General features: G+C 46.2%; 1 protein-coding gene across 2 annotated transcripts in view; it reads right to left on the minus strand.

Annotated features, from left to right (window-relative positions):
* iqgap2 (IQ motif containing GTPase activating protein 2) overlaps positions 1–27,186 on the minus strand; it is a 424,926-nt gene that overhangs the window by 18,493 nt on the left and 379,247 nt on the right. For both annotated transcript variants that reach the window (XM_072516040.1, XM_072516041.1), the window contains one exon: positions 24,203–24,344. In XM_072516040.1, the coding sequence (XP_072372141.1) occupies positions 24,203–24,344 (142 nt within the window). The remainder of the gene's footprint in view (positions 1–24,202; positions 24,345–27,186) is intronic.

Consider the following 27,186-nt stretch of genomic DNA (forward strand, 5'->3'; position numbering starts at 1 on the left):
TCCGATCTATTTCCTTCATAATTTTATATGTTTCTATAATATCTCCCCCACATCCTTCTAAATTCGAACGAGTACAGTCCCAGTCTACTCAACCTCTCCTTGTAATCCAACCCCCACAACTCTGGGATTAACCTAGTGAATCTCCTCTGCACACCCTCCAGCGCCAACCCTCCAGTGCCAGTACATCCTTTCTCAGGTAAGTAGACCAAAACTGAACACAATACTCCAGGATAAAAGCAAATTACTGCGGATGCTGGAATCTGAAACAAAAAGAAAATGCTGGAAAATCTCAGCAGATCCGGCAGCATCTGTAGGGAGGGAAAAGAGCGAACGTTTCGAGTCCAATGACTCTTTGTCAAAGTCAATACTCCAGGTGTAACCTCACTAACACCGTATACAGTTATACTGTATAATCCTATCAGATCTCCCCTCAATCTCCTTTGCACAAAAGAGAATAACACCAGCTTTTCCATCCCAGCCTTGTAACTAAAACAGACCCCATCTTTGGAACAATGTTGGTAAATCTTCTCTGCACCCTCAAGAGCCTTCACATCTTTTCTAGTGTGGTGACATAGTACCCTAGTTGAGGCCTAACCAGAGCTTTAAAGGTTTGGCATTTTTGTACACAGTACCTCCATTTATGAAGCCCAAGATTCCTTATGCATTGCTTAACTATTTTCACAAGACGTCCTGCCACCTTCAATGCATGTGCACCCACAAGATACTTGTTCCTGCACAGAGTCATTACAGCGTTGGATGACGACTTTTGGCTCATTGGGTCTGTACTTTCTCTCTGAATGAGCAATTCAACCCAGTGCCATTCCTCTTCCCTTTCTCGGTCACCCTGCACATTCTTCCTTCTCAGATAACCATCAAATTCCCTTTTGAATGCTTTGATTGAATCTGCTTCCACCAAATTTCCAAGCAGCACATTCCAGAACTTAACCACTTGCTGTATGAAAATATTTTTCCTCCGGTTGACTTTGCTTCGTTTGCCATTTACTTTAAATGTGTTCCCTCCCATTCTCGATCCTTTCATGAGTGGGAACAGTTTCTCCCCATATAGTCTGCTCAGATCTCCTCATTCCTCTATCATGTCTCCTCCCAAACCTTCTCTTCTCCGAGGAACACAATTTCAATTTCTCCAATATTCTGCACACTCTTTAGTACTGTGCCATTATGTCTATATTGTGCCGCTTCGTATCCCATCTGCCAAAATGCATCACCTCACATTTCTTTATGTTAAATTCTACCTGCCACTTGTTCAAAGTATCGTACATAACCCTGTCTGCATCAATGGTGCCGAGTGGAGACGGTTGACAGCTTCAAATTCCTAGGTGTGCACATCACCAAAAATCTCGTCGGTTGTGTTAAGGCTTAAACAACGTAAAGCAAAGTCGAGTAGAACATCGGGCAGCAGAGCACCCCTCCCTGATGAACTCAATGCATTCTATGCTTGGTTCGAGCAGGAAAGCGTCAAACCGTTGTCAATTGCCTCGGCAGCCTCGGACACACCCACACCTGCCGTCTCAGCTTCTGAAGTCAAATCGGCCTTCTTGAAAGTGAACCCTTAAAAAGGGATGGGTCCTGATAGGGTCCCTGGTCGTGCACTCAGATCCTGCATGGACCAACTGGCGGATGTGTTCGTGGACATCTTCAACCTTTCCCTACTCCGTTACGAGGTTCCCACCTGCTTCAAGAAGACCACCATTATACCGGTGCCAAAGAAAAACCAGGCAACATCTGGTGCAGGAACACCTACAATGCTACTCTGAAGGGAGTTTGATCCAGCAACAATGGCAATACATTCCCAAGTAGGGATTGTGTACGGTTTAAAGGGGAACATGCAGGTGGTGGTGTTCCCATGTATCCGCTGCCCTGGTCTTTCTAGGTGGTACGGTCAGGTATTTGTCAAATGAGTATTGACGAGTTGCTACAGTGCATCTTGCATATACCACAAACTGCTGCCACTGTGCATCAGTGGTAGGACTGCTGATGGAGTGGACTGCTTTGTCTGGACCATGTTAAGCTACAAGCAGGTAGAGAGTATCCCATCACTTTCTAGACTTGTACCTTGTAAATGGTGGGCAGGCTATGTCAGGAAGTGAGTTGCTCGGCTACAGAACTCAAGTCTCTGACCTGTTCTTGTAGCCACAATATTTACATAGTTTGTCCAGTTCAGTTTCTGGTCAACTGCAACCCCCAGGATCTTGATAGTAGGGTATTCAACTGATGGCAATACCATTGATTGTCAAAGGGAGATGATTAGATTCTCTCTTGTTGGAGATGATCATTGCCTAGCACCGGTGTGGCACAAATGTTATTTGACACCTGAGTGTTATCCATGTCATGCTGCATACGGACATGGACTGCTTCAGTATCTGAGGAGTTGTGAATGGTGTACCACTGGCAAACTTCCGCATTTCTAGCCTTAGATGGCAGGATGGTCATCAAGCAGCTGCAGATGGTTGGGGCTAGGACACTATCCTGAGGAACTCCTACAGCGATATCCTGGGATTGAGATGTTGGACTTCCAATAACCACGAATATCTTCCTTAGTGCCAGGTTTGATTCCAACTAGTGAAGAGTGTTCTTCCTGATTCTTATTGGCTTCAATTTTGCCAGGGCTGCTCAATGCCACATTCAGTGAGATGTTGCCTTGATGTCAAGGGCAATCACTCTCTTCTCACCTCGAGTCACCTCTTTTGCCCAAGTTTGGACCAAGGCAGTAATGAGGTCAGGAACTGTGTGGCCCTGGCAGAATACAAATGGAGTATCAGCGAGCAAGTTATTGCTGTGTTTGTGCCACTTGATAGCACTGCCAATGACAGCAGGGCCATGAAGTTACAGGTTGTGGTTGAATATAATTCATCATTGCTGCTGATGGCCCACAGTGCCTCACAGATCCCATGATGGTACTGACAAAGAACATGATGCTTGGTGTGAAGACGGAACTTCAATCTTCCACAAGGTCTGCCGTCTATACTGCCATTGACAAATGCATCTGTGACAAGTTGTCTTTGTCTATTTCCCTCCAAACCCCCCCCCCCCCCCCCCCCCCCACAGGCACATTCTGGCAACTATGTCATTCAGGACTCATCCACATCAATAAACTTTCTTAGAAACTGCCAAAGAAAATAAGTTTTTAAAAAATCACTTTATTAACAAATGAACACACTTCACCAGAAATAACATTTTTCAGCCACATACTTCTGCAAAACGTTGTTCTGCTTCACTAACCATGCAAGTGTTTTAGACAATAGTATTGTTTTAATGACGCAGTTAGACTTCCAGTGACAATACAGCTGGTACAATAGAAGCTTCCTTTTTATCGCAGTGTCATTCTTTAGAATTTGTATTTCAGCACTTTCCCAGGAAAGGGTGCGCATACTTCCGTACCAACGAAAGATTTTGAAAGGCACTCTTGGAAACTTTGAAAAGAAAACTTTTTACATAGAATTTACAGTGCAGAAGGAGGCCATTCGGCCCATCGAGTCTGCACCGGCTCTTGGAAAGAGCACCCTACCCAAGTCCACACCTCCACCCTATCCCCATAACCCAGTAACCCCACCCAGCACTAAGGGCAATTTTGGACACTAAGGGCAATTTAGCATGGCCAATCCACCTAACCTGCACATCTTTGGACTGTGGGAGGAAACCGGAGCACCCGGAGGAAACCCACGCAGACACGGGGAGAACGTGCAAACTCCGCACAGACAGTGACCCAGTGGGGAATCGAACCTGGGACCCTGGAGCTGTGAAGCAATTGTGCTAACCACCATGCTACCGTGCTGCCCTTCAACTTATTTGGAATGTATCCCAGTAGTAATCAAGGCTGATAATGATGCACTGGGAAATAAAAACATTTTTTTATATTTTCAGTGTCACTGACTGCAAACATGTGGTACTCCTGCCATTGGCTGCATTCCCAAGTATAAATCAAGAGACCTGCAGTGAATAAAGTGGGTACAATATACAGATTTGCCGCTGGACTATGCCGTTCTGTTTTAAGAAGGCAAATATCAATCCCGTACATTTGTCATATCTGAAGATATCAGATACCATTGTAACACGTCATACAAAGGTTGCTCTCTAACCATAAACAAAAAAAAAGGGGAGTGAAAACACTCATTAAAACGAGCGCAAAATACCGATTCGGCCATTTTCTTTCCACCAGAATTTATCAGCCTCTGACACGGTTTGGAAATGCACATGTGCATTATGTTTTGAATTTACCGGAAATAAAATAATCAATTTTTTGTCCCGACAGGTATCCATTGTATACATCTGTGGAGTTTAAATTGGTCTTTGGCGATTGATTTCAACAGAAAAGAAAGTACAGAGGGTACAGTGGAGTGCCAATGCATTATTGCTCCTTTGTCATTACCATGGAAGACAAACTCTAACCCCTCTTGCATTAGTAAAAGCAAGCTAATAATAATAATCTTTATTAGTGTCACAAGTAGGCTTACATTAACACAGCAATACGCTTTGGGCACTTGTTTATAGGGGGCACATTCACGGGGCTGGAGGACATAGAGGAAGTGTACGAGTTGCCCGGGGGGAATGGCTTTAGGTACCTGCAGGTTCGGGATTTTGTGAGGAAAGAGATGCCACCCTTTCCTGGGCTGGTTTGGAAAATAAGCTATAAACTGAATTGTCTGGTACTAGGCAAAATACCTGCTGTTTTATACATTAAATTGGCAAGAAAGGAAGTAATCCTCACAATTTCTTGCTGCTTCGAAAAGAACAAATAAGACTTGAGATACCATTAGAAGGTATGCTTCTGACAGACAACTTATGTTGTTATGATCTCCAGTGTACTGACTTGATAGGCATGAAGAATCATATCTGATGCCCTCAAAAAGGCAACAATCTTGGTATTCCTCCTTGAGCTTCATATTGAATAAAAACTCAAGAATAGAAAATAGAATTGAATATAGAATCCCTATAGTGCAGAAGGAGGCTATTCGGCCCATCAATACTGCACTGACTCTCTAAAAGGCCACCCCGACCTAGGCCCACTCCCCTGCCCTATCCCCGTAACCCCACCTAATCTGAACACCTTTGGACATTAAGGGGCAATTTAGCACGGCCAATCCATGTAACCTGCACATCTTTGGACTGTGGGGGGAAAGCGGGGCACCCGGAGGAAACCCACACATATACGGGGAGAACGTGCAAACTCCATGCAGACAGTCACCCAAGGCTAGAATTAAACCCGAGTCACTGGAGCTGAGTCAGCAGTGCTAACCACTGTGCCGCCATACAGAATATTAGAATTAGCATATCTTTTTATTTATTTTTAAAAAAAAATTTTATTAAAGGTTTTCAAAAAATATCAATAACAAAATGAGAAAAAAGAACCCAACAGGGTTAAGTACAAAACACAATCTAAAAAAAGCAACCCCCAAACCCCTCCCCCCCCGTACATAAATAATAAATTAACATTAACACCCCGACTTAACACAACAGGTGTATACACCCTCAGACCCTCCAGTGTGAATAACATAAACAAAAATAAAGTTTAAACCCCGCCCCCCCCCCCCCCCCCCACCGAGCTGCTGCTGCCATTGACCAAGGTCTATCGTTCTGCCAGAAAGTCTAAGAACGGTTGCCACCGCCTAAAGAACCTTTGTACCGACCCTCTCAAGGCGAATTTCACCCTCTCCAATTTAATGCCATATCGCTGATCCAGGATTCCACGCTTGGGGGCCTCGCATCTTTCCACTGTAGGAGAATCCTTCGCCGGGCTACCAGGGACGCAATGGCCAGAATTCCGGCCTCTTTCGCCTCCTGGACTCCCGGCTCCTCTGCCACCCCAAATATTGCGAGCCCCCAGCCCGGTCTGACCCTGGATCCTACCACCCTTCCAAAATTCCTCCAGCGCTGGGCATGCCCAGAACATATGGGTGTGATTTGCTGGGGAATTAGCATATTTATAACAATACAATAGACAAAACTAATGGAGGAAGGATAATATTACATCCTGTCAAATGTTTTGAATTGTTTATTAATGAACTTGTGTATAGTAGGGAAATAACATCAACAAGTAGGAGTCGAGGTGGGAAGGCGGTGGAGTGAAGAACTACAGGTGTAGGTAAAAGAAGGGCATGGAGTAATATCCCTTTTTAAAATCCTGATGTTGGAGGCGGGTGGTTTTGGCATAGCTACATTTATTGTTCATTCATGGTACCTTAAGGTGGAGGAGCACCGCAGGAGATGTTAGATGGAAAATTCCAGCAATAATTCTGGAAGCGTACGTCCCAGTTCAACTGGAGTATGACACAGAGGTACTGCTGTTCTCGTGACCTTGCTCGATTGTACAGGGCAGGGGACTGGGAGATGACGCTGTGCGTATCGCACAGATACTTCATTCCGTGGTGGAGGGCCTTGATGTCAAGATCTGTAGCAGCAACTCCACTTTGTCCTGGATAGTGTTGAGCTTCCAAAACTGCTCCCTATCAGAATTATGAGCTCAATAGGATTTTGAGGAATGCATGATTCTCTTGCATTAGTAAATGGACAAGTCTGGTTTCAACTGGAATGTTTCCTGCGGTTCAAAACATTAGAGGTTCAAATACGAACAATATGGCATTGGAACCCACAATAAGCTAACACCTACAAAGGTGGATTGAAGAAAAGTGGGTAGAAAATTGATATTGTGCAAAATATTAGAGTACTATCAGCCTTGGAGCTTCATAAACACACAGTATAGGAAATAAAACTGACAAAGTCCATCAAATTTGTAACAGTGACAAGCCTTTTGGTTACATTCTTCCCCACCCTCTTCTCTCCATTGCTTTATTTTTAAGTATTCATTTTTGATTGAACTGGCAACTCCAGAGTGCTACAAAGCTCAGGCACGTCCCAGACTGTGCCCTGATTTAACAAAGAACACGTGCATATACATAATACAGGCTTACAGACCGGCCTTGGCCTATAATCTGAACATGCTGTGCCCTTATGGAACAACTGCAGTTGCAAACTTGTGCTGAGCTGTGCCACAGCTGGAAAGCATTCATACCATCAGTTGCATGTTGTATAAGGGTATTATAGTCTTGTGAAGCTAGCCCATATTGACTCATCAATATCAGTGCTAGGAGTGCCGTAATGTTTTTTTCTGGCGGATACAGGTTACTCACTGGCGTTCAAGTGTAATGAACATTAAAAATAGAAACCCATTTCCAATATCTGTACTGAGCAATTGGAAACAAAAAGAATTACCATCTGCTCAAGTTCACCTCATGAGGTGAAATGTTGACGGGATTATAAAAGTGCTTGACGGATGAATGAAAACCCTCTGGAAAGCATTAAAAAACATTTCTAACATTCTCCTGAGAAAAAATCCTGGAACGTAAATAACGTTAAATATACCACGAGCCTTTTCCAAAATATACAGAACAATTCTTCGTGTATTTGGTCATTCTTGTTCAGTCTAAATAGATTTTGCACTCCCAGTAAAATACCCAATAGCAGGCAGCTGTTTACACAGTGTATTATGTAGGGGTTCTTCAATTGACCATGTCATCCTACGCAAACTTGAGGATATCCTGTAACACACTATGCACTGACCTGCACTGGCTCCTGGTCAAGCAACTTTAAAACTTTTGTCACGTTTTCAAATCCCTATCTCTGCATACCCCTCCAGTACACACCCCTCCAAGATCTCCCTACTCCTTTACTTCTGGCCTCGGGTTCATTACTAATAATAATTCCAACATTGGTTGTCGCACCTGCTGTTGCCTAGGCCACAAGCTCCGGAATTTCTTTCCTAAACTTCACCACCACACTTTCCTCCCTTAAGATCCTTCTCAATACCCAAGTCTTTGACCAAGCTTTTGATCATCTGACCCAACACCTCTTCGAGTGGCTTAGTTTGACATTGTTTCAGAATGCTGCTGTGAAGTGTTTCAATACATTCAGGTGCTATACAAATTGTTGTTCGCACCCCCAGTGCACAAAATTAGCTTAGCTTCCTTAATCACTATCTAATGGAAAGTGAGCCTATAGCGATGTAAAGTGAGGGCAGAATCCAGCTTCAATGCTTCAGGAGTGGAATAACCTTTGCAATCAGATTGGACACTTGCTTGCACACACAGTACATATATTGTATTTGCATCTGAAGAGAAAAACAGGCTAATATTTTGAGCTAGGACACTTTGTTCTCCTTCACTCCTTAATCACTGTCTGCTATGTTCATCTCCTCCTTAATCACTGTCTGCTATGTTCATCTCCTAAGATTTGCCAAACTTAAAAACATTCTTTTTAATTACATTTGATTGCATTATGTATTTCTAATACTTCTGGTTTGAAAAACATAGGGGGGGCGATTCTCCGAGCCCCACACTGGGCCGGAGAATCACGGCAACCGTGCCACGACGCCGGCACGCGATTCTCCGATGTGCGGAGAATCTACGCCATTTGCGGCAGCGCATTTGGTGCGGCGTCGGCTGCGGGCCGCTGGAACCGCCGATTCTCCGGCCCGGATGGTCCGAGCGGCTGCGCAGATACGACAGAGTCCCGCCGGCACCGTTCACCCTGGTCGCTGCCGGCGGGAACTCTGCGGAAACGATCGGAGGGGCAGCCTGTGGGGGGGGGGGGGGGGGGTGCCCTCCTTCACCGGGGGTGGGAGTGGGGCGGGGGGGACTCCGATGGGGTCTGGCCCGCGATCGGGGCCCACCAACTGGCGGGCCAGCCTCTTCCCCCCCCCGGGCCTACTTCCTGGCGCGGCCGGCCCCAGAACCCCCCATGTTGGTCGGGGCTGGCGCGCTAAAGAAGTCCCCCGCTCATCCGCAGTTTGGCGCGGTCCAACTGTGCAGGCACAGGTTGGCGCGGCGCCGTAAGGAGGCTGGAGCAGCGTGAACCGCTCCAGTGCCATGTCGTACCCGGGCCCGGTTCGCACCGTCGTGAAACGCGACGACGTTCACGACGGCGCCAACACTTGGGCCCAATATTGGAGAATCGCCTCCCAGGGAGTTTCAAGGGATTAATATTTGTATTGGTAAGCATTAGAAATAAGGTCTAATTTTAAATGGGTTTAATTTAATGTTTCTGTGGAAGGAAGGATAAAACCTATAGTTAGATTCATGCAGGACACTGTGTGGTTGCTGGTTTAGTCCCAACTGTGTTTCTCTTGTGCTTAGAGGGGGCTATGGTGTGAAAAATAAATAAAAGGCCTAGCATGTTTTTTTTATTCTTTCATGAATGTGGTCGCAGGCAAGGCTAGCATTCGTTGCACATCCCTAATTGCCCTTGAACGGAGTAGCTTTTTAAAAAATATAGAGTCAACCTCATTGCTGTGGATCTGGAGTCACATGTAGGCCACACCAGGTGAGGACAGCAGATTTCTTTCCCTAAACGACATTAGCAAACCAGATGGGTTTTTACAACAATTGACAACGGTCTCATGGTCATTAACTCTAGAATTTTATACCTCGGTGTGGTCCCCGATCAGGAACAACCATAGGTTTGCCCCTGGGAGGCTGGACGGAGGATTCCAGAGCTGGCACCGGGCAGGAATCAGGAGAGTGGGAGACTTATTTATAGATGGGATGTTTGCGAGCTTGGGAGCGCTAGAGGAAAAGTATGAGCTGCCCTGGGGAAATATCTTTAGGTACATGCAGGTGAGAGCGTTCACGAGACAACTGGTGAGGGAATTTTCGCTGCTCCCGACACAAGGGATCCAGGACAGGGTGCTTTCGGGGGGGTGGGTCGGGGAGGGCAAAGTGTCGGAGATATACCGGGAGATGAGAGAAGAGGGGGAGGAGCTGGTGGACGAACTGAAGGGAAAATGGGAAGAAGAGCTCAGGGAGGAGATTGAGGAGGGTTTGTGGGCTGATGCCCTAAGTAGGGTAAATTGCTCTTCCTCGTGTGCCAGGCTTAGCCTGATCCAATTTAAGGTGCTGCATAGAGCACACATAACGGGAGCAAGGTTGAGCAGGTTCTTCGGAGCGGAGGACAAGTGCGGGAGGAGCGGGGGAAGCCCGGCGAACCACACACACATGTTTTGGTCGTGTCCGGCACTGGAGGGGAGTGACGGGAGTGATCTCGAAGGTGGTGAAGGTCCGAGTCAAGCCAAGCTGGGGGTTAGCTATATTTGGGGTAGCGGATGAGCCGGGAGTGCAGGAGGCGAAAGAGGCCGATATTGTGGCCTTTGCGTCCCTAGTAGCCCGGCGTAGGATTTTACTCATGTGGGAGGAAGCGAAGCCCCCCGACGTGGAGGCCTGGATAAACGATATGGCGGGGTTCATAAAACTGGAGCGGATGAAGTTTGCGCTGAGAGGATCGGCTCAAGGGTTCACCAGGCGGTGGCAACCGTTCCTCAACTATCTAGCAAAACGTTAGGGGGAAGATAGATGGCCAGCAGCGGCAGCCCGGGGGGGGGGGGGGGGGGGAGAGATTTGGTTAGTTTACTATATTATTTAAACAATGTTATATATCAGTTATCACGTTACCATTTTTGTTGATTTGTAAGGGGAAAAATTGTGTTTGAAAACTTTAATAAAATATATATTTTTTAAAAACTCTAGAATTTTATGGAATTCAAATTTACCATCTGCTGTGGTGGGATTCAAACCCGGGTCCCCAGAGCATTATTCCGGGTGTCTGGATTACTAGTCTAGTGACACTACCACTACGCCACCGTCTCCACACGTGTTGCTTAGCAACTGGGCCTTGTAAAGTAAGAAGTTTTTACGTTTTCAGTTTAGCTAATTTGATTGCAGTTGCAGATAGGTAATGAGAGAGTCAGCAACTCTCATCACAGTTCCACTAGAGACAGTTGGTTTAGAAGGCGAGAGAAGAAACATTTCTCTCAGTTTTTTTTAAAGAGAAAAGCCACACCATGGCATAATGGTTAAGAAAACAAGAGCAGAGATCTCAAGAGGAGCTAGTTAAAGAAACTAGAGAAATGAAGAGAAGTTTCCAAGAAACTGGAGGTTAAAGGTACTAGAACAGAGAACTGTTCAGTAAAGACAGACAGAGCGGAGAAGGCGGCTGAGATACCAGGAAGATATCTGAAGTGATTTGCAGGTTTGAGAGATTTTACTACGACCTGTGAACGCGAGTGGCTGGATCTCGGAGTTTGTGTAACAGCAGTCAAGACAAAGAAATCCTAAAGGGGTTTATGGACTGGATTGGCCATTAAAAGTGGAGCAGAAGCTTTGTTTAGAAGTGTCATTTGGAAAACTTGGTTTGGATTCAGAGTGCAAACCACCAAGGGAAAGCACACTTACGAGAGAAGATTTTAAAGTGTGTTTTGGGGAGTGGAGTTTGGGCACTCTCATGTGCCAATTATCTGGGAGGATTCTGAGGGGACATTTACAAACATTCACTTGGGATTAAGAGTGGAGAGTGTATTTGCTCAGTCATCTTGTACGTTTAAAAGGGACTGTGTGTTAATGAGGCCATTGTAGATTAAGATATACTTTCTAACCAAAGTTAATCCTAAAATCGGTGTTTTATTGTTAAACCACATTGTATTATAATTTTTTTAAAGTTTAGTAAATGTTTTTTCCTTGTTGTTAAAACTATTTAATGGTCCTGTGATTGTGTTCCTTCACAGAAACAAAACTAAAAGTTACGGACTTTTGAGCCAGGGTTCCATTCTGGGATCTTCCGATCAGTTATAACATCAACCGCGATCATCCTTACGAGGGAAAAGTAGCAAATCCATGAAATCTTTTTTCAAACTCTCCTAATCCACAAACAGTGAATCTGACACAGTACTGGGAGAGTACTGCAGATTTTATACATGGATCACATTCTTCATAGGAAGTTGCCACTTAAAAGCCATTAGTGTTGTTCTGAATTAATGCAGAGAGATGAAAGTGCAGGAAACACTCTGGAAAAATTAGACCATCCTGGTTCAAATTGACGCACTTCCGTTCCAAGAGTGAGACGGTTTCAGTAACTCAAATCAGAAACACATTGGGCCCACCAGGTGCTAAATTTCAACTCAGCATCTTTGAGAGTTGACTGGCATATGATATTCAATCATTGGATGAGATGAGATTTTATCTTGCATAAAGAAATGGGTAGCGTGGCAAAATCAGTAATAAATCAGAACTGAAATTTTATAATGCCAATAATCCTACCTGCAGCAGTTTTAAAACAGACAAGAAATGTAAGTTTTCCTTGATCTTAAGGAATCAGTTCCTTTTATTTGGCCAATACACAAGATTAATTTTCAAAAGTAGTGACTTTTTTTTAAAATGAAAGCAGCATGCTGTGCCAGGCAACCTGGATTGTTTTCAGCCTGGCATGTTCTGTGGTTGGATACAGTCACATTGGCCCATTCATTGCTTATTCATGTCATAAAGACCAAAGTCACAGCAATGAGCTGCCTGAACAGTGTGGTGGAGAATGCTCCAGGATAGGAGAGTGTACACGCTCTAAAATCATAAAACTGGACTTCAGCGACTAAGCACAATGATGCAAAAATCACAAGGAGTGCCAACAGAGAAAAATACTTCAAGACTACATTCAGATTATTGAGATCTACATAAAAGATGTGCCAGGTTTGGACTTCTGGTGACGGCGGGCGGGAGGCAGCCGCACATTGGAGGGCTCCCGTTCGGGAACGGCATTTTCGCGGAGTAGCGCCCGGTCCTAGGGCCAGCGACGGCAGTAAAAGTCGGGGGATAGCGCAAGGAGAAGAAGGATGTCGAAAATCACCCAAAAAACGGCCGGGGAAAAAGCAGCTGAAAGTCCGTTGGAGAGGGGAAAGGTCACCGTGGGGTCAACAAAGAAAATGGAGGCTGGAGCACCAGGGGAGGCCGCAGTGCTTACGGCTGAAGAACTAAGGTGATGGCTGCGGAATTCCAAAAGCAGTTGGCGCAGATTGAGAAATGTATGGAGACGGTGAGGAAGGAGATGAGGGAGGTTTTGAGTGTGCTGGTGGAGGAGGCGGTTTCCCCAGTGAAGACGGCGGTGGCGAGCGCAGTGGCGGAGGTGTGAGAGCAAGGGGAGGCGCTGAAGGAAGTGGAAGAGATGGTATTGCAGCACGGTGATCAACTTGCCTCGATGGGGAAGGAGATGCGGAAGGTGATGGACACGAACAAGAATCTGAGAGGAAAAATGGAAGATCTGGAAAACAGATCCAGGCGACAGAATTTGAGGGTCGTGGGGCTGCCCGAAGGAGTTGAAGGACCGAAGCCGACTGAGTATTTTGCCGCGATGCTGGCAAAACTATTAGGGGAGGGGGAGGATCCCTCCCGATATGAACTGGATCGGGCTCATCGGTTGTGGAGGCCTGTACCAAAGGCGAGTGAGCCGCCAAGGGCAGTGACTCTGTGCTTCCGTAGGTACAGTGTGAAGGAGAAGGTCCTGAGCTGGGCCAAGCAGAAGCGGGTGGTGCAGTGGGCTAGAGCTGGTATACAGGTATACCAGGACTTTACGGTGGAGCTGGCAAGGAGGCGGGCTGCCTTCAACCGGGTGAAGAGGGCACTGTACATTGGCAAGGTGCAGTGCGGCATTGTATATCCAGTGAAGCTGAGGGTGACTTACAAGCTCAGGGACTTTTATTTTGGAACGGCGGAAGCAGCGGAGGAGTTTGCGAAGGCAGAAGGACTGTGGCAGAACTGACAAATTGAGGAATGGTCATGTGCCGATGTAACCTCATGACTGTATTTTCTTCTTTTTTTTTGTATCACTGCGCTCGGGTGTAGAGGCTAAAGGAGCCAATGTTGCATATATTTGGACAAGGGAAGGGACGGGATTTTCACTCGAAAGGAGGGCTCTTTGGGGTGTAGGTGGATATGCGGGGTTTGTGTGCTAAAAGGGGATCTTTGGGTTTCCTAGGGACGGGCAAGGGGGAAAGGGACCCGTGCGAAGGCCTCCATGCTGGCCTGTTTAAGCCGGCCAGTGAACGGGAGTGAGGTGGGGGGAGGGGCTGCGGCCATCGGAGCCTGACAGAACAGGGTCCGAGTGGTCTAGCCGGGGTGGAAAGTTGGGGGGAGGGAACCGAGGTTGGGGGAGGAAACCGAGTTTGGGAGGAGGAGTTTTACAAGAGGCATTGGACGGGAGGAGCTGGAGACTTGGGAGGGGGGGGCATGTACAACTTTGGGGTATCATGTACGGTACTCTCTTAGAGGCTGGATGGCGTTGGTTGGGGGGGGGTTGGGGGGGGGCGGCTGGAGAGCCGTGTAGATTAAGGGTGACTACGGGTAATCCCGGATTCCTTTTTGTCATTTGTTTATGTAAACAGGCGGGTTGAGGTTTGGGGGTTGGTGGGCGGATGGGATCGTTGTTATTATGGGGATTGACATATCTTGTTGATTATTGTTTATTGTTGATGGGTGTAAATGTGGGAGAAAACGTGAAAAAGGAGAATTTTAAAAAAAATGTAAAAAAAAAAAATGTGCCAGGTTTAAACAGATCATCTGGGCCCATAATTAATTGATTGATTGTCACATGTACCGAAGTACAGTGAAAAGTATTTTTCTGTAGCCGAGGGAACATACACAGTACGTACATAGTAGACAAAAAGAATAATCAACAGAGAATATTGACAAATGATACATCGACAAACAGTGATTGGTTACAGTGCGGAACAAGGGGCCAAACAAAGCAAATACATGAGCAAGAGCAGCAAAGCACGTCGTGAATAGTGTTCTTACAGGGAACAGATCAGTCCAAGGGGAGTCGATGAGGAGTCTTGTAGCTGTGGGGAAGAAGCTGTTCCTATGTCTGGATGTGCGGATCTTCAGACTTCTGTACCTTCTGCCTGGAAGGGCCTGGAAGAAGGCAATGCCTGGGTGGGAGGCGTCTCTGATAATGCTGTCTGCCTTCCTGAGGCAACGGGAGGTGTATACAGAATCAGTGTGTGGGTGGCAAGCTTGTGTGATGCGCTGGGCTGACTGCACCACACTCTGCAGTTTCTTGCGATCTTGGACTGAGCAGTTGCCATACCAGGCTGTGATGCAGCTGGATAAGATGCTCTCTATCGCACATATGTAGAAGTTTGTGAGAGTCGATGCAGACATGACAAATTTCTTGAGCCTCCGTAGGAAGCTAACATCCTGCTCCTCCAGTGTAGGATATCCAAAGATGCGCTGAGGAATCCCTCTTGGAGGTTCCCAGGTAAGGGTTTACCAGCAACTGTCCACAAGGACAAACCACCCCTGGACAACTGGGCTGCGGTGGGAGCCATCCGGCAAAGCAATTTAAGTCCCCAGCTTCGGATAGTTCTGCCAGTTTTACACTCAGGGTCACTCCGAAAGAGTCACTCGGCAAAAAAACACTTCTAACTTCAGCAAAACTATTTTAAACACCCAGAATGAGCCCTTCACGGGACACACCACCCCACACAGCTCACCCGTAAAGGGTTTCTTCCTCCCCTGTGGATAGCACAATTGCTTCACAGCTCCAGGGTCCCAGGTTCGATTCCGGCTTGGTTCACTGTCTGTGTGGAGCCTGCACATCCTCCCCGTGTCTGCGTGGGTTTCCTCCGGGTGCTCCGGTTTCCTCCCACAGTCCAAAGATGTGCATGTTAGGTGGATTGGCCATGATAAATTGCCCTTAGTGTCCAAAATTGCCCTTAGTATTGGGTGGGGTTACTGGGTTATGGGGATAGGGTGGAGGTGTTGACCTTGGGTAGGGTGCTCTTTCCAAGAGCCGGTGCAGACTCGATGGGCCGAATGGCCTCCTTCTGCACTGTAAATTCTATGATAATCTATGAAAGGCATTATATAAATGCAAGTTGTTGAATATTGGAGAATTAATTTGATTAAATGAAAGTAAACTTCACAATCTGTAATGTGCTATATGTTTGATGACAACATTTTTGTGAAAATTAAAGAATGTTCAAGCTTTCTGATAATCATGGGCAATACGAAACTACACAGTTGACTAAATCTGTGTATCTTACTGAACAATTCAACAAGTATTAGTAAGTGGCGGGACTTCCGGTGACGGCGGCCGGGTGGCAGCCGCGCGTTGGGGAGGGATCCCATTCGGGAACGGCATTGTCGGGGGTTAACACCCGGTCCTAGGACCAGCGAAGGCAGTAAAAGTCGGGAGACAGCACAGAGAAGGGAAATGTCGAAGACCAGCAAAACAACGGCCGTGAAAAAAGCAGCTGAAAGTCCGCCGGGGAGTGGAAAGGTCACCGCGGGGTCAGTAAAGAAAATGGAGGCTGGAGCACCAGGGGAGGCCGCATTGCTTATGGCTGAAGAAATAACTAAGGTGCTGGCTGTGGAATTCGATAGGCAGTTTACAAAACATAGGAGGCAATGAGGAAGGAGATGGAGGCGGTTTTGAAAGTGCTGCTGGAGTAGGCGATTACCCCGGTGAGGACAGCAGTGGTGAGCACAGTGGCGGAGGTGCGGGAGCAACGCAATGTGCTGAAGGAAGTGGAAGAGACATTACTGCAGCACAGTGGTCAACTTACCTCGATGGGGAAGGAGATGCGGAAGGTGATAGAGATCAACAAGGATCTGCGAGGCAAAATGGAAGACCTGGAAAACAGATACAGGCGACAGAATTTGAGGATTGTGGGGCTGCCCGAGGTAGTGGAAGGACCGAGGCCGACTGAGTATTTTGCCACGATGTTGACAAAACTATTGGGGGAGGGGGAGGATCCCTCCAGATATGAGCTGAATCGGGCACATCGGTCGTGGAGGCCTGTACCAAAGGCGAGTGAGCCGCCAAGAGTAGTGACTCTGTGCTTCCGTAGGTACAGGGTGAAGGAGAAGGTCTTGTGCTGGGCTAAGCAGAAGCGGGTGGTGCAATGGACTGGAGCTGGTATACGTGTATACCAGGACTTTACGGTGGAGCTGGCGAGGAGGCGGGCTGCCTTCAACCGTGTGAAAAGGGCACTGTACGTTAGCAGGGTGCAGTGCGGCATTGTATATCCAGCGAAGCTGAGGGTGACCTACAAGCTCAGGAACTTTTATTTTGGGACGGCGGAAGCAGCGGAGGAATATGCGAAGGAAGAAGGACTGTGGCAGAATTGAGAAATGGTCATGTACTGATGTAGCCTCATGACTGTATTTTTTCTTTTTTGTTTCACTGCGTGCTGGAGCCAACGTTGTATATATTTGGACAAGGGAAGAAATGGGACTTTCAGTCAGAATGAGGGTTCTTTGGGGTCGGGGTGTGTATGTGGGGTTTGCGTGCTAAAGGGGACATCTGGGTTTTCCCTGTGGCCGGGCAAGGGGGAAAGAGACCCGGGCGGGGGCCTCCACGCTGGCCGGTTTAAGCCAGCCACTGAATAGGGGTGAGGTGGTGGGAGGGGCTGCGGCCATCGGAGCCCGGCAGAACAGGGTCCGAGGGGTATAGCCTGGGTGGAAAGTTGGGGGGAAGGAACCGAGGTTGGGGGAGGAGTTTTACAAGAGGAAGTGGTGGGGAAGAGTTGTGTGTGTGTGTGGGGGGGGGGGGGGGTTGTTGTACAATTCTGGGGTGTCATTTACGGTACTCTTTTGGAGGTTGGATGGCATTGAGTGTCGTCGTGGGGGGGGGGGGGGGGGAAACGGACGGACGACTCTATAGGTTAATGGTGGCCATGGGCGATTCCGGACACCTTTCTCTTTTTCGCCTGTGTTTTTTTTTCCCACCGTGGGAGGGTTTGTTTTATTTGATGCATATATTGGCAGTTGGGTGGAGTGGTGGGAGGATGGGATCATTGTTGATGTTAAGGGTATTGACTTTGTATTTGTTACCGTTTGTTGCCTGTTGGTGGGGTGTAAATTTTGAAGGAAAATGTGAAAATGGAGAATAAAAACATTTTTAAAAGAAGTATTAGTAAGTGGCTTCATGGACTCATAGAATTTACAGAGCAGAAGGAGGCCATTCGGCCCATCGAATCTGTATTGGACCTTGGAAAGAGCAACCCACTTAAGCCCACCCCTCCACCCTATCCCTGTAACCCGACCTAACCTTTTTGGACACTAAGGGCAATTTAACATGGCCAATCCACCTAACCTGCACATCTTTGGACAGTGGGAGGAAACCGGAGCACCCGGAGGAAACCCACGCACACATGGAGAGAACGTGCAGACTCCGCACAGACAGTGACCCAGGGCGGGAATCGAACGTGGGACCCTGAAGCTGTGAAGCAACTGTGCTACCATGCTGCCCACCTTCCAAAGTAATCTTTCCTTTAAGGTATTTTGTAAACATCCAAGCCTTACGTAATAAAAATCTTTCAGAGCATATCATTAAAAAAAAATCAGATGACATCATTGGGTAAATGGCTTGAGCAGAGTTGACCATTGTTGATATACACAGAGCAGTGTCAAAATTCCCTTTTAATGTCAGAATCAATAAATCGTCCAAAGGCGCTGCCGCCGTGCACTGATGTTGAGGCAGACTGCTTCATATTCAAATACACAAAGTCATTGGGAAAAACAACACATTTTCAAGGTAATCAGTATTTTGCTGATAACCTTTCTGCCCACGCCTTTTAAAATATCTCTTGCTTTCACCGGAAATCTGGACAGCATAGTGTTACCATCAAACTAACCAGAACATGTTATTTCCCCCTTAATATTGCTGCATGCTTGCTCCATACGCTTTATTACGCAGTTTTTGAATGCAGTTATGAATATTGCATATAGAAATTAATTGGTCATAATTGAATGTTTTCCCCAGAAGAATGTTTCTTCCATGTTAAGTTTCACAAATCTGCAGAGTCTCTTCTCCCAACTTTGCACTGTACATAAAGCCTTGTTCTAGAGCCCACCTTCTTCCGTTCCTTGATGCACGGGGCAGATTAACCGCTATTCACATTTTCTAGTACAAATACAGCAGCCATGCATTAAGCAAACTTAAATCCTTGACATCTGAGCATCTTACCGCACATTAAAAGAACATTTCAAGATAGTCGTGCAGAATAAATGCAAATCTTGCCACGAATAAAAAATGAATCTTTTATCTCTTACGTGTAACAAAACATTCAAAATATGTTAATTAGCAGTTTCCATCTCCTTTTTGGCCATTGACAAATTAAACCAACTTTAGTGATTGATGACAAACTAAGGTCTGAGGCCTTCTTGCAATACTGCCATTCTGAAATGTTCATCTCCTGCAGAGTTCAGTAATGGCAGAGAATAATGATAAACTAATGCTCAATATCAATTTAGAACACTGCAGTCTGAACTGCCGATCTGCTGGGGTAGAAAGGAACACTCTGGAGAGCATATTCCAAGTTCTGAATCCAGAGAAACACTCAGGTCTTTGGTTCAAGAAATGTTCCCAGCTCCGGTAAGGATCAGTGACAATTGTTGTTGGAAGCTTCTTGACGAGAAGACTAAATTATTATTGAATGCAGCATCATGGCTCTTGTATCAGCAATCATCAAATCATCCTTTCGGGAATGATTTAAACAGATGACAGAATCCCTAATTATGATTATCACCATGTGAATTAATCGGTGTCTACTGAAGATTTATTTTAGGAACATTTTAGGAGATCAAAACCTGGCAGATTTTCCAATATGTGTGCAGTTTACACCCAAATGTTCGGAAATGGTTTTACACTGATATAAATAGAACTATTGTCACCCAATGAAATGTACTTATTTAAATATTACTCCTCTCCATGACTTTTGTTACTTATCATTATTTAGCTATTCCCTGAACCAAAGAGAAGCAGGGTTGGGAGTCATGAGCTGTGATTGACAGCTCAGATTTTGTTTTTGGACTTAGAATTGTCAAGTGGCCAACCGAAGCGTCTGCGGTTCTTGCAAAACTAGGAATTTCAATCTTTGACAGTCAATATAGTGTCTACCTCAATACCAGTACTAATCTGAATTTGCAAGACAACAGGCTGGCCTGTGAAAGAAAGAGCAAAGCAAACTTAAATCCTTGACATCTGAGCATGTTACCGCACATTAAAAGAACATTTCAAGATAGTCGTGCAGAATAAATGCAAATCTTGCCACTAATAAAAAATGAATCCTTTATCTCTTACGTGAAACAAAATATAGCTCATTGTGCACTTAGTCTAAATGAAAGATGGTTAATTAAACAGCCAGACAAATAACCCAAAATTGAGTTACTAGAGATTACTAATGCCCAAGGATAATCGACAATTTACATCTAACTCTAATGAGCTCAGCTTTAACTCCCGAGTGCAAAGACCGCAAATTGACTGGTCGACCAACAGGTGAAGTAACCGGAAGCTTGTCCAATTTTAACAGCCAGATTCCATTCATTTAAACTTTTTTCCATTTAAGGGGCAATTTAGCGTGACCAATCAACCTACCCTGCATATCTTTGGGTTGTGGGGGTGAAACCCACGCAGACACTGGGAGAATGTGCAAACTCCACACTGACAGTCACACGGGGCCGGGATCAAACCCAGGTCCTCGGCGCTGCAAGGCAGTAGTGATAACCACTGCTCCAATGTGTCGCCCCCGGATCCCATTCTCTCCATAACCACTCCCTGTTTTCCACTCTCCTACTCTCAAATGCCCTTAAGAATCCATTAGCTTCAGAATCCATTAGCCAGCTCATACTAAACAAAGTGTTTGTAAGGTCGAGGTCTGATTCTTGGGTTCTAGCAGCAGGATTCCCAGCTAATAGTTATTAGTGCATTATATCAAAGCTCCAAAGCCTGGGACCTGGCTCCCCACTCTGCAACTGGATCCTCGATTTTCCGACCAACAGACCACAATCAGTAAGAATGAACAACAACACCTCCTCCACAATAGTCCTCAATACCGGGGCCCCGCAAAGCTGCGTACGTAGCCCCCTACTCTACTCCCTGTACACACACGACTGTGGGGCAAAATTTGGTTCCAACTCCATCTACAAGTTTGCTGACGATACGACCATAGTGGGCTGGATCTCGAATAACGATGAGTCAGAATACAGGAGGGAGATAGAGAACAGAGTGGAGTGGTGCAGCAACAACAATCTCTCCCTCAATGCCAGCAAAACTAAAGAGCTGGTCATTGACTTCAGGAAGCAAAGTACTGTACACACCAGTCAGCATCAATGGGGCCGTGGTGGAGATGGTTAGCAGTTTCAAATTCCTCGGGGTGCACATCTCCAAAAATCTATCCTGGTCCACCCACGTTGACGCTACCACTAAGAAAACACAACAGCGCCTATACTTCCTCAGGAAACTAAGGAAATTTGGCATGTCCACATTAACCCTTACCAACTTTTACAGATGCACCATAGAAAGCATCCTATCTGGCTGCATCACAGCCTGGTGTGGCAACTGCTCGGCCCAGGACCGCAAGAAACTTCAGAGAATCGTGAACACCGCCCAGTCCATCACACGAACCTGCCTCCCATCTATTGACTCCATTTACACCTCCCACTGCCTGGGGAAAGCAGGCTGCATAATCAAAGACCCCTCCCACCCGGCTTACTCACTCTTCCAACTTCTTCCATCGGGCAGGAGATACAGAAGTCTGAGAACACGCACGAACAGACTCAAAAGCAGCTTCTTTCCCGCTGTTACCAGACTCCTAAATGCCGTTATGGACTGACCTCATTAACACTACACCATATATGCTTCATCCGATGCCGGTGCTTATGTAGTTATATGTATACCTTATGTTGCCCTATTATGTATTTTCTTTTATTCCCTTTTCTTCCCATAAACTTAAATGATCTGTTGAGCTGCTCGCAGAAAAATACTTTTCACTGTACCTCGGCACACGTGACAATAAACAAATCCAATCCAATCCACTTATTGACCAAAACTGCAGGGACTGGCAACTGTCTGGCTCTTTACAGGTAGCAAGCAAGAGGAACAGTCCCCAGTGCCAGCCCATTGCCCTGGGAGTTGAATTTCCAGATGGGGTATTGTGAAAGCCCAGGGCTCATAACTAAATCTAAAAAAAAATCTTAAACTTCTTTAGGCCTTTGTTCTCAGCACGTTTTACCCAATGGGGAGTCTGCCCATCCTCCCCCACTCTGGCCTCAGATTAATATAGCACATGGGGCTTCAAGCAACAAGTTATTGAACTCTTAAAGAGGAACCCATGACTTGTGGCAGTTGTCCTTGCCACTGAAAGTTAAATTGCCACCAGGCAAATCACAGTAGGACGTTGAAGTCCCACATTCCACTTTAACTGACCCAAACCCCTCCAACACCCCCCCCCCCCCCCCCCGACTTCAGGCAGGTAAGGGAAGTTAATATTAACCCCATAGTATTGAATACCCCTCAGGAAGAAGGAACAGACTGTCTCAACAACTTTTATAACTTAAAGCATATGGGTGGATAGCTTTGGCGTAAAGGTTTGTTTTTATTTATACAATGCCTATTATCTCTTTTCTCAAAATGTTGAATTAATTTGGAATGGCATGATCAGTGCAGGCAAATGGAGCATACTATTTATGCTGAACAAGATTTCACAACTGCAACTGCACGCTACTGATTGCAGGAGGATGGTTTTTAATTGAACTGGGCATGACTACTTTCATCTACCTGCAACACAGAAGCAGAAGGGGCCTCAGTTCAACATGTCAGCTGGGCCTCTGGCAATACTGTACTCCTGTAGTTCTGCACCCAAATATTAGCTGTGTGCATAGATGGCTCAAATGTATAAATAGTGGGGAATAGTGTTACCAGCTAAACCAAGCTGACATAGTTGACATTTTGTTTTGGTTGAACCAACTGAGCTGGAATCTTGGATAGCAACAAGTATTAAGCATTAACACATTTTTAAAGAAAAGTAATTAACTAATGCCTGCAGCAAACTGCATTTTATGATTGCCCAAGCAGAGTTCTCAAACGTGCTTTTTGTTGGAATGTTAAATTCAGTACCTTCGCCAAAGCAGGTAGCCCAAAATTAAGTCTCAAAACAATAAGGAACTAGGCAGCAAAATAAACAGAGTATTTGTTATTTTAACCGAGTGCTCAGCCTGAGAAATTGATTATTTTAACATTGGAAAGTGCATTCAAGTGAACTATAAAATATAAACCAGTTATAAGTTGCAATAGTTTCAGAAAAGAGAATTTGTCTGGCAGCCAAAGATATAATTGAATAGGCAGTTTGTTCAGTGTAGAACAAGGGCTCACTATTATAATCCCCCCCGGACACAGTTAACGAGATATTGGATAAAATACACAGGATCTGCCTGTGGAAGGAGCTGGTGATGATGAATCCCCAAGAACATCTAGCACAACAACTGGAAAATTGCAGTAGGCAAAATCTTTCAGCAAATCAATGCGCCTGTCCTAAACTAACTACATGGTTTTATTTTACTGTACAGACAAAATGACATTTAGAAATTCTGATTGAATAGAGCTTTGCCCAAAGCAGGTATCATGCCAATATCTAATAAGGTGCATCAGTCTGGTGCAGTCACCACGCAGTCCCACTTGACAATGCAGTGCCTCCAAACAAACTTTACAAACGGCTCCCTTGGATTTGCTGGGAAAACCTGAGAAATGCTGTACATTCGTGGTAATGTTTGCAACATCTGGCTTGTATCCAAATGCTTTGCTTTATAACACAGACAAGTACAATACAGCAATACTTCGCTTTCAATCATTGAAGTTGCTGATATCTCGTTGAGACAGATGGCTATAAACATGCACTGTGCTTACATATTCCAGCAACAATCTCATTGACACAAGCTGAAAACATTCATCATCAAGATTACTAGGGTCTTACCTACCAATCAAGAATTAAACAAAATGTCAGAGTCCTGGTGTTTTATTAAATTTATCCAGTGCCAATGCAATATCACTGTGAACTTTAAACTAGAACGCAAATACTCAGAACTGCTCACTGTAAACATATACCCTAATGACATTACATCATTACATTATGTTACTCAGCTAGTGCTCAAAGGAAAACAAGTATTGTAAACAATGAAGGAACATGCCCATTTTTTACTGGACTATACGGAGCTGCCAAGGGGAGGGGCCATATGATGTTCCTCAACTTGTGTGGTGCAGTTAGAAAGACAACATAACCAGTCATAATCACTCAATCAGTAATCATTAAACAGATGCTTGGGCAGGAACATGGTTTCTGTAGAATTACCTAATTCATTTGAGAGTCTTGTCTCCTACTCCTGTACTGTTTTTTAGGGTGCCGCAATTAAAATAGGGCAGTCGAGATGTAGTATATAGATTTACCATGCTGATTACTGTGAAGTGTTACCCCCAAAATACCCCCTGGAATTTAGCCTCAATTTTCCATCCCACTTTTCTTCTTTCACTTAATGGTAGAAGGAAAAGGAAAAATTAGCCTAACCAGATAGTTAGGTTGTCCTTGGATAAAACTTACTTTATCATCAAACTCTTCATGTCTCTGTCATCCCCCTCTCGCACCTCAATCTTGCTGGTCAGCGTGAGTGAGACTCCTGTTTTTGCAAGTTGAGAAAGTATATTGTCTTTGTTGGGGTCATTTGGGTCAACAGCCCCCTCCCCTGGGAAGAAAGAAATTGTATTCAGTTTTACTGATAGCAGTAGTTACTCTCTGTACTCATGAGGCCAGATCAGTTTAGATGTTCCCAAAGATACGTAATACAGACAAAAACTCATCAGCTGTCCAAAAGTACGATTGTAATTACATCATCTGCCAAAATGTTCAAATTCGGAACAGACCATATTCAGCAGTTTAGCCAAAATAACATTTTGTAAAGCCTGAAATTTTCATTTAAGTTAATAAGTGTATCAAATCTCCAGCTAAGTATTGACAAATATAACTGAATCTTTTAATAAATCTCCACAAATTGCCTCCCTCTTAAGTATCTTTGTGACTGGGCAGCATGGTGGCACAGTGGTTAGCACGGCTGCCTCACGGTGTTGAGGACCTGGGTTTGATCCCGGCCCCAGGTCACTGTCTGTGTGGAGTTTACACATTCTCCCGTGTCTGCGTGGGTCTCACTCCATAACCTAAAGATGTGCAGGGTAGGTGAATTGGCCACGCCAAATTGCCCCTTAATTGGAAAAAAATGAATGGATACTCTAAATTAAAAATAAGTTTCTTTGTGGCTGTATTCTTGATGATTAAGGGTATGGTGCTTTCGTGGATATTTTACTGTCCTAGTAATCCAGAAGCCTGGACTAATAATCTAAAGACAGGATTTCAAATTTCACTCCAGCAACTCTGGGGAATTGAAATTCAGTTAATGAATAAAACAAATTTGGAATAAAGATCCAGTATTAGCAATGGCAATGAAACTACTGGATTGTTGTTAGAAATTCCTCTGGTTGACTTCCGGGTGCGGCTATGTGGAGCTGAGCCGCACGATTCGGCAGTTCCCGCTACCACGGACTTTCGGGCTCGCTAGAAGAGCCCCAACTGAACTTTTTTTGATATTAACCCGTGGGGAAGGTAAGAGGGAGGTCCCCCTCCAACTTTTATGAAACGGACTCGAAGCGTAACGGCCACAAAAGTGGCATTAGAGCAACGGGAAAAAACGGGGAAAAAAGACAAAATGGCGGTGGCCAGAGACAAAGTGGAGCTGCAGGAGTTTATCAAGCACTGCTTCGAGGAGCAGCGCGAGGAGATGCGTAAGGAAATGCTGGCGCCCATGCTTTCGGCAATCAAAGGACTAGGGATCACCCAGAAGGCCCATGAGGTTCAGATCCAGGAGGTACAAAAAAAGAGTTGGTCAGAACGAGGACGAGATCTCGGGCCTGGTGGTGAGAGTGGAGCAGAACGAGGCGCTACACAGGAGGTGGGCGGGAAGACTCGAAGAACAGGTCGAGGAGAAAGAATCTGCGGATCCTGGGTCTCCCTGAAGGAGCGGAGGGGGCCGATGCCGGGGCATACGTGAGCACGATGCTCGGGGTGATGATGGGCAAGGAGGCCCCTTCGAGGCCACTGGAGATGGATGGGGCACACCGGGTGCTGGCGAGGAGGCCCCGGGCAAATGAGCCGCCAAGGGCGATGGTGGTGAGGTTCCACCGGTTCACGGACAGAGAGTGGGTCCTGAAATGGGCCAAGAAGGAGCGGAGCAGTAAGTGGGACAATGCAGAGATCCGAATATACCCGGACTGGAGCACGGAGGTTGCAAAGTGGAGAGCGGGTTTCAACCGGGCCAAAACGGTGTTGCACCGGAAAGAAGTGAAATTCGGAATGTTGCAGCCAGCGCGACTGTGGGTCACATACAAGGGCCAACACTACTACTTTGAAACGCCTGAAGAGGCGTGGACATTTATACAAAGCGAAAAGTTGGACTCTAACTGAGGGTTTGTGAGGGTGGGGGGGATATTTGAGGCTTGATGTGTGATGGTTGTTGTATATAGGGGATCAATCACAATCACGCGCAGGAAATGTTACATGGGCTGGGGGAGAGAGATAAGGCCGCGCGCGACAGGAGCTGCGCCAGAGGGGGCGGAGCGGGCTTCGGAAAGCGCGGGGTTTCTTGTCTTTCCCGCGCGCGGGAAGAAAGGTGGGAGGGGGAACTCCCACACGGGGAGGTCAATGGGATAGCGGGGGTAGCCGGGGTCAGGTGTCAGCTGACTCACGGGAGTGACATGGGGGGAGCAAAAAAGCTAGACAGAGGTCTAGCGGGGGGGAGGGAAGGGGGGGGGGGAGAAAAAGGGTTGCTGCTGCACTGGCCGAAAGGGAATGGGACATAGAAGAGGTGGTCGGGACGTGGGTCCCCCGTCTGGGGGACTGGAGGGTGAGGGAGGCGTGGACACGGGACTGGCCCAGAAAAGGAGATGGCTACTCAGCAGGGAGGGGGGGAGAGAGAGAGAGAGCCCCTCCAATCCGGCTGATAACGTGGAACGTGAGGGGCCTGAATGGGCCGGTGAAGAGGGCTCGAGTGTTCGCGCACTTAAAGGGACTGAAGGCAGACGTGGTCATGCTCCAAGAGACACACCTGAAGGTGCGGACCAGGTCAGGTTAAGAAAGGGATGGGTAGGACAGATATTCCACTCAGGACTGGACGTGAAGAATAGAGGGGTGGCAATATTGGTGGGAAAATGGGTGTTATTTAAGGCCAAGACTATTGTAGTGGACAATGGAGGGCGATATGTAATGGTGAGTGGTAGGTTGCAAGTGACGCGGGTGGTGTTGGTAAACGTATATGCCCCGAACTGGGATGATGAAGGATTCATGAAGCGCATGTTGGGGCGCATTCCAGACCTGGAGATAGGAGGCCTGATAATGGGAGGGGACTTCGATACAGTGTTGGATCCAGCACTGGACCGCTCCAAATCAAGGACTGGATAGAGGCCGGCAGCGGCCAAGGTGCTCAGGGGATTTATGGATCAGATGGGGGGAGTGGACCCATGGCAGTTTGCAAGGCCGCA

This window comes from Scyliorhinus torazame, chromosome 9 (assembly GCF_047496885.1).
Source record: "Scyliorhinus torazame isolate Kashiwa2021f chromosome 9, sScyTor2.1, whole genome shotgun sequence".
Taxonomy (NCBI): domain Eukaryota; kingdom Metazoa; phylum Chordata; class Chondrichthyes; order Carcharhiniformes; family Scyliorhinidae; genus Scyliorhinus; species Scyliorhinus torazame.